Source organism: Medicago sativa, chromosome 4, assembly GCF_051527215.1.
Source record: "Medicago sativa cultivar Bolivia chromosome 4, Bolivia_mono, whole genome shotgun sequence".
In the NCBI taxonomy this organism is placed as follows: Eukaryota; Viridiplantae; Streptophyta; class Magnoliopsida; order Fabales; family Fabaceae; genus Medicago; species Medicago sativa.
In genome coordinates, this window is record NC_140752.1 from 70,154,472 (window position 1) to 70,163,254 (window position 8,783).

The window sequence follows — 8,783 nt, forward strand, 5'->3', positions numbered from 1 at the left end:
TTTGCATGACAGACACTTATATATCGTTGTGCATGTTATCTCAAGCTACAAAGTGGTTGATTATCAACTATGCAGGTATTTCAATAATCTCTTCTTTGCAATCATTCTTTGTTTTATATTAGGGTTAGATATATTTTTAATCCTTATAAAATATTTTTTTTTAATTTGGTCCCTACATACATTTCAATTTAAGTCCTTGTTTTGAAACCATTTTTTTACAAAATATGTGTGTTTTTTGTCCCTCAAACTAAATAGTCTCTTTAAAAGTAAAAATACACTAAAATTGAATAAAATTTATTCATAAAAAAAAAAACATAACTATTTTTATTGATTTTTTGGACATATTTTATCCATTCTTTTTAATAGTATATCTTATCAAAAAAGTAATTGATCACATCAAACTTTGAATTCATTTGTTGATGTTATTTAGTTTCAAATAAAATAATTTTTTTGTTTTGAAATTAATTATTCATAACTCAATTATTTTGAAATAAAAAAGAAAATAGCAATTCCCGCTTCAACAGAAAGTATACAAATCTTACAAAGCTGAAAATTCTAAGGTCCATCTGAAGAATATACTCTAAGTTAACTGTTAATTGTTTACCTTTAATATCTTTTGAGTCAAGGATAAGAAAAAAATATATAAATTTTCAAGTTCGGAGGGCATTTTGCACATAAGTGCAAAACTTCAGGGGGTATTTGCAAAACGCCGTGTTGACTAACAGAAGAATTTGACAGAGGGGGTAAATTGATTAACATTGTGCAATCACAGAGGGTAATTGAAGTTTTGTTAATTTCAGAGGATAATTGACGAAACTTACAATTTCATGGGGGTAATCGCTTATTTACTAGACATGACTATAAAAAAATGTTAGATGATACACATGTTTCACTACGGGTGAATAACATAATTATAAAGCATCCGATATCATTTGAAACTGGTTCCAATGATACACATGTTTATAATAAACAATAAATATAAATTACAAATTTTTTTTTTTGAGGGAATATAAATTACAAACTTGACAACAAAATACTTCAGTTTTCGATAATAAATTTAGATGATTAACTTAGTTTAATAAATAAATATAATAAAGTGTTATAACTTATTAATCATCGTATGATCACAATTAACTATGATTTTACGTTGTTAGTGTTTTGGGGGTGTTTCGCCTATATACGACACCCACGTTACTTTGTTTTCCATTGATTTTAGGTAACTAGGCGCATCTTGTGTTGATTATGCTTTGATAATATTGATTGTATTAAAAAAAAATTAAGATTTTCAAGTATTTAAGTATGAGTGTTGTTAACTAATGTCCTAAGACATTCTTTAAGCATTCCTAATAAAGAAATTATTCTTAAAAAAATAATGACTTCGATTTCCAAAGTAATCAATGCACAAAATTTCATAAAATTTTACCATTTTTTGTGTTTAAAGAGTGTCGCGGGCACTCGTGAACATTCCCTTTTAATTATTAATCATCAACTTCTTTTAAAAAAACTAATAATTTTAAGAAATGTTAACCACAAATTGAATTGTGTTAACCACATAAAAATTTATTGTTGAATTTAATCTCAAAATTTTGTGCGAAAATATCATTTCTTAACCCATTATTGTCTGGCACTTATATAGAGCTGCTTTACATAGTTTCCCGCCACACAAGACCCGCCATTTCAAAGCTTCTCTTGGGAACCGAAAATGGCTTCCGCATCCTCCAAAACCCTAATCGACATTTTCGGTCGAGCTTCAAAGCGCATGAAACCCACTCTTTGCAAATCCGAAGATACCACCAATTCCTCCTCCACACTCTCCATTGAGCAAAAATTACGAATCGAACATAACAAAAACCTCGCTTTATCCAAAAAGAACCGCAAAATCTGCATCGAAAGGGTTTCCAAACACAAAGGTATGTTAAATTTGTTAAAGCACGAAACTTTACAGTAAAAAAACGTTCTTTTGTTTCTAATGTTGTTGTTTTTTCAGAATCTTTAGCTTCGGGTTGTGTGAAACTAGAGGAGTTGCTGGTTGAGGAGTCGTGGTTGGAAGCTTTACCTGGTGAATTTCAGAAAGATTATGCCGTTAATCTTTCTAAGTTCGTCGAAACGGAGATTTGTAAGGATGATTATGTATATCCTCCTCAACATTTGATTTTCAATGCTCTTAATACTACCCCTTTTCAATCTGTTAAGGTTGTGATCCTTGGCCAGGTTTGTGGATTTCGATTTGGATTTCAAATTTCTGCCCCTAATTTGGGCATGTTTGGATTACTTATCTGAACTTATCTACTTGCATAAGCATTTTGAGAATGATTGAGAGAAGTTATGAAAACAGTTTATGACATGTTCTTAAGTTGTTTTCAACTTATTTTCATAAGCTCTTCAAGATAGCTTATGAAAATAGTTTATAGCTTATACAAAAACAATATAACTTTATTTTATCTTTTGGTATAGAACATGCAAGCGCTTATGCTATAAGCTGAAGATAAGTTGGTTATCCAAACAAGGCCTAAATCTCTTTCTTTTACTTCCCTGATTTTGGTTTTGGTTTTTTTTTAGGACCCTTATCATGGACCTGGTCAAGCAATGGGGCTTTCGTTCTCGGTTCCCGAAGGAGTCAAAGTTCCATCTAGTTTGGTAAATATATTTAAGGAGCTTAAGCATGACCTTGGTTGTTCGATTCCGTCTCATGGTAATCTTGAAAAATGGGCTGTGCAGGTATGTGTTGATATGCTACCCTTAGGACTTCAATTTTGTTTTCTGTTTCTTTTTTAAGTTTTAATGTTGTATTGTTCTTTTCTTTTTTTAATGCGTTTTTCCATAAGGCACTTATTGGGTTTGTATGGCAAACATTATTTATTTTAATCAATTTCAACTTAGACCTCAGTAAGTATACTTATTGAACTGGGTTAATAATGAACCAAGTGGAAAAACGTTTCTTTTATTTATATTTACAAAGATTGCAATATGGCACTAAAATGGAGGCTTTCTGAGATTGCAATTAGAATTAGCCGTTTGCTATGTCTATTTTGTGATAAGCTGAGCAAGTTAAGAGCGGATTTTGGTGTGGCGGAGGGATTGAAGAGGTGGGATTTGAGATGGTGTGGGGAGTTATATCATGGGGAGAAGGAATCTTTGTGTGAATTGAGGAGGTTGCTAGAAAATGTGGGGTTAAAAGATAATAATGAGGAAGATAAATGGGTTTAGATGGATGGATCAACAAAATTTTATTCGGTAAGTAGCTCATATAAGGTGCTAATGTCGTGAAGCTCAAATATGGCTAATGCAAAGTATGCAAGAGCTTTGCATGAGACCATTCCCTCCTATGTCTCCTTGCTTGCTTGGAGATTGATTGAAAACAAAGTTGCTACAAAGGACAATATTTGTAAGAGAGGAGTTTTTAATCAAAATATGATTCATTGTGTTGTTGGTTTTGGTGGAGAGGAATCTGTAGCTCATCTTTTCTTGAGTGTCAGATGTTTGCTAGTGTTTGGCATGCAATATGCAAGTGGATCGGAGTTTGCTTGGCCATGCAGCATGAAGGGATTGAGCACTTTGACTAATTTGCCGGGTTGATCGGTAGACGGAGAGCGTTTCATTATCATGTAAAGGGTGTTTGGCTCGCTTGTATTTGGGTTATCTGGAAGGCGAGAAATGGCAATATCTTTCACAATAATGATGTGATATTAGAAAACTTAGTGGATGAAATAAAAAAAATTATCTTAGAATTGGTTGAAATTTAAATTGAATAGCATCAATTACTCTATCTCTAAATGGTGCTTGAATCCGAGGCTTTTTCTTGGCCTGATTGAATAAACTAGTTGAGTCAAATGTAAGGGCAGTCTGATTTTATTTTAAGGAGCTTGGTTCCAATGCGTTTTGCTGCGTCGATTTTGACTTCATGTGAGTCTCAGGTTTTAGGTTTTATTGTCTGGATGGATAGAATAGATTCTTAAGGTTGACTGGTTTTTGTTGACGTGCTGGTATTTTTTGTAGGGATCTTCAGGCTGTGTTGTTTACTTTGATTTGGTCTTAGGTGCCTAATTTATTATGGTGGTGTGGTTTTTTTAGAGGTTTAGTTGTGTGATTATATATTGAGTGCTAGTTTGTTGCTTGAAGTGGTTTTGGTGTCAGGTTGTGGTGGGCTTAGACAAGGGGTCATAGTTTGGTTGTCTGCATAATTTTGCAGGTGGGGTGGTGGCTTTAGTTGGGTGGGTACTGGGTGGGTTAGAAGGATTTGATGGGCTCATGTCTTGGAATTGTGGTCATCTTTGGATATTTGAGTCTTGTTTCAGTGATGTTATTTTGCTGTATTGTGGTTGGGGTATATAATTTTTTTGTTGTACTCTTCCATCGTGTTATAGTTTTAATAAAATTCTTGTCTTTGCAAAAAAAATGAGTACTATACTCAGTGCTCGGATGGTCAAGTTAAAAAAGTGAATTTTTTTAGATTGTTTAGAAGCTACTAAAAAACTGTTGGGAGATTGAATATTTTGATTATTTGATATCGTGGTTTTTGAAAGATTAGCCAAACATTTCATGCTTCAATATATTTCTTTTTGCAATAAACGCGATTTCATTGAATTGCCTCAATCTGCTGTAAGAAATAATCCATAACCAGATGTACTAAAATGACGAATTTGTGATTTATAGACTTGTTTACATTGAGCAATTAAAGCATACAGGCTAAGTGAACCTACCAGATACTCTCTATCATGGAATACTATCATGTTTTTACAAAATAATGATGACAACAATTGTGACCAGTATATATTCTCAACTTTTTATTAAACAGTAATATAGGCTTCTTATGAAGTTAGGCAAGTTTCTGTCCTAAATATAAAGGGATTTTCCTCTAGCTCATTGACTCATTGTAGCAGATTATTTAACATGTTAGTGGATGACTTTAATTAGTAGTTGTTTTTATAAAATATTCCCTGACCAAAGTTTTAACTTAATTTCAGGGCGTTCTCTTACTGAATGCTGTTCTCACAGGTTAGATATTTACATTTTCTTGAACTTCTAATCAAGAGTATTGGTGACTTAAAATATATACATAAACTTTTTTTTTTTTCATTACGTACACCAGCTAGTATGGAGGTGACCCTCACTATGTTTGGTGTATTATGCTTGTATACTAGTATTTTATAACTAGCTTTCAATTCAGTCAGGAAGCACCAAGCAAATTCTCATTCCAAAAAAGGCTGGGAACAATTTACTGATACCGTTATCAACACAATCTCACAGAAGAAGGAAGGAGTTGTGTTTCTGCTGTGGGGAAAGTCTGCTCAGGAGAAACTTAGGTACTACCATTGTTTAACACTATAACAAGCCTTAAAAACCAAATATGGAATCACTAAAAAACAAATATGGAATCACTGATGTGGTCTTACTTACAATAGTCACCTTGATTGGTTTTCAAAGTCAGCTTGATTGAAAAATTATATAAATTTTAAATAAATTTGCATTTTTGAGAAATAGGTGACAAGCATGTTATTCTGCAAGAGTAAGCATACATCTCATTAATTCCAATCTGATGTTCAAAATGGTTTTCTTAAATTAAATAGGGTTCTTTTCTTTTCTTGCCTGGTAAAGAAAGATTTTGAAACTTTATGAGCTTGTACATACACAGGTTAATTGATGCAACCAAACATCACATTCTAAAAGCTGCACATCCTTCCGGTTTGTCTGCGAATAGAGGCTTCTTTGGTTGCAGGTAAGATGGTTTTAGCACTATAATTTATTATGCTGGTATAGGTGAAAGCATTTTGAACTTTCTGCTTTGTGTATATATCAAGTAGGCAGGCATTCATGACCGAGGCTTAAGTTTGCCTGAAAAATAAGGGTCGGATCAGTTGTTATGAAGAAATACTGAGTTGTTTGTTTGCATGATACTTCGATTTCATAATTTATCTTCCATTTCTGCATTTCAAGGCTTTTTGTCGCATGATAACTCTTAATGGAGCCTTCCTGATTCAAACTTCAAAATAGAGAAGCTGTGATTGTTAAGCATTTATATTTTGGCCTGCTTGGTTGAGCAAGTGAAAATATGTTGGGTAAAGCTTTTGCAAAAAAAAAAAAAAAAAAAAGTTGGGTAAATCATACTTTTCTCTCGAGAGATGCATACATTACAATTTACACACTATTTACCTACTTTTAAAATTTGCTCTCCTTTTTGTTAAAAGGTTAATATAAGTACAATGAGTAGTGCTAGCAACACTCTCTCTAACACCCACTTTGCAACACTCTCTCTAACACCCACTTTTTTATTGACTTAAATCAAGGTTAGTCACACACTTTGAAAATGGACCCCGCTTAAAGTGGTGGGACATGCATTGATTTCATCCGATAAGAAAGTGAGTGTTCGAGAGAGTGTTGACAAGAGAGTGTCCGCAACATTACTCTTAAGTCTAAATACAATAGTGTATTTTGATGCGAATGGGCATCTTGATGTGCTTTTTTAATCTGTATTTCAGATTTAGTCTATGTATTATATTTTAGTAATGTCACATGGGCCCCGACAGTCCACATTGAGGTTCTTATTATCTGTCCATAATAATATATTGGTTGACTTGATATAACTAGTTCATATGTGATATGGGGAAGAGAGAAGAAAACAATTGTTATATGGCCCAATTGTTGCATAATTCGTGCAAAGATTCAAGTCCAATAGTAACACCCCAGTCAGAATGAAATATAAGCAAAATTAAGTACATGTATTTGGTCTAACATTTAGATCTAATACATGATTGTTGCTTAGTTTTCATTTTAATGGGAGGCCCAACGCAAATGTTTTAGCAGCCTCGTCCTTGGGTCAGAGTTAGCACCAAATCACCTTATCGCTCATACTTTGTCCCCAGGGAAGTACACAGTTAGAGGGTTGTGTAAGGCACCAACCCTCGCTATATTTTTAGCAAAACTCCACTGTTAGGGCTTGATGGTGCTTTTGGGGAATATTTCATGAGTTCTATAATATGAACATGATTTATATATATGTTAACCTCACTACTCAAAATTTATGGATTTGTCCCTGTTTGTTCCACCAGTGTATTGAATTTTATTTTGTTTAGCTTTGTTAACGACTCTTAAAGCGAGTTGAAACTCATATCTTACACATTATAAGGTGTAAATGTAAAAACCACTTGATCAGGTTTCCTTTTATCAATCTAAGCAATTTTTCATTCTTACAATGTGTGTATTTGCTTTTCTCTGAACAGGCACTTCTCTCAGACTAACAAACATCTGGAGCAAATGGGCATTGGTCCCATAGATTGGCAACTATAATGATGGAAAAAAGGGTGTCCTAATTTATATTTAGAGTCCAAGTGCTTTTTTTGGCCAGCTTTCCTTGATGTATAGATTATTCTGTGGATTCCAAATCTAAAGAAAATAGGTGTGCTTTTGCAGTACTGACCTACTATATGCTGTACTAGTAGCGTTTTGGCATAACGATATTCTCGGATCCTAAATTAATTTCCTGCATTATCCATGTGCTGTCTTAATATCAACAAACAATATATTAATGGTGGAGATTATCAAAACATATTATCAATGTGATATCTTCAATAATATGTATACTACTAGTAAGTTGGGTATATTCTTCAAAGGCACTGTACTGGCCCGTGTGGTCTTAAACAGACAACAACGTTTTTAGAACATTATTATTTTTTATGTTATTTTTTGGGAGCTTCTCAAGCATCAAACAGATTAATGGTTTTGGTAGAAATATTAAAAAAATTAGTTTGTACTCAAAACCGTATCAATATATGGTGGTGGACAACTTTTTGGATGTCAATTTATCATTTCTCATAAATATTAGATGTAAAGATTTTCTCAACTTGCTCATCGATCAAACAAATTTTACTATCCTTATAGCATTGGTTTATTGATTTTATCCTTTGTTTTTTATGCAATATTAGTTAGTATGTAGTTCAATCTCACGTTGCGTAATCGTTTGATCAAAAAGAATATTATTGTTAGAAATGCTAGTTAGCCGTATGAGTTGAACAAACAACGAATCAACCAAACAAATGAAAAGACAACTATGCAAAGTAGCAAATTTCACACGAAAACAACAAACTTGGTAGGGATGGTCACAGTGAAAGAGACAGACGAGTAGAATATAAATTGTGAGAATCTGTCTCAAAAAAGAAATTGTGAGAATGAGATGGAAATATGCTTCATTTGTCCGTGAGTATAGCTCAATTGGCAGGGACAGCACATTATTATATGCAGGGGTCGGAGTTCGAACCCCGGACACCCCACTTATTCACTTTAAAATTGAATTTCTAACCACTGGGTTACCTGACCAAAAAAAAAATATGTTTCATTTATTCAAATACGTTAATAGAAAATAATAAAAAAATATTATTAAAAAACCATATACATTAATTTATTCTCATCTTCATGGGAACTTTATTTTCATCATTTTTTTAGGAAATTTTTTTATTCTCGTAAATATTTTATATGTGAGAATAAAATTTAGTAAACTTATAACAAACATAAATATATATTTCTATTATTTTATTCTCATGAATCTATGAATACAATTTAAAATAAACGCACCGTTAATACTATAAAAGACAAATAATTGAAGACAACGAAAAAAATAAGTACATTTTAAATAAAACGGATAGAATAATATATAATTGGCCTTTTTATAAATAAATATACTCACAAACACTAACGATGAGTAGGAAAATGGGAAACTCGAAAAAAGGAAATTAATTTTTTTTTTGGTAGTGAAAAAAGGAAATTAATAGTAATTGACATGGAAATTACTA

The 8,783-nt window shown here is 32.6% G+C and overlaps 1 protein-coding gene across 1 annotated transcript; it reads left to right on the plus strand.

Moving 5' to 3' along the window:
* The first annotated feature begins 1,625 nt into the window (after window positions 1–1,625).
* On the plus strand, window positions 1,626–7,552 carry LOC146931355 (uracil-DNA glycosylase, mitochondrial-like). Its single transcript, XM_085702840.1, has 7 exons — window positions 1,626–1,910; window positions 1,988–2,211; window positions 2,560–2,718; window positions 4,965–4,995; window positions 5,168–5,303; window positions 5,633–5,716; window positions 7,218–7,552. Exons 1-7 carry the CDS (start codon window positions 1,703–1,705, stop codon window positions 7,282–7,284), a joined length of 909 nt encoding a protein of 302 aa, XP_085558966.1. The 5' UTR covers window positions 1,626–1,702; the 3' UTR covers window positions 7,285–7,552.
* Window positions 7,553–8,783: the final 1,231 nt, after the last annotated feature.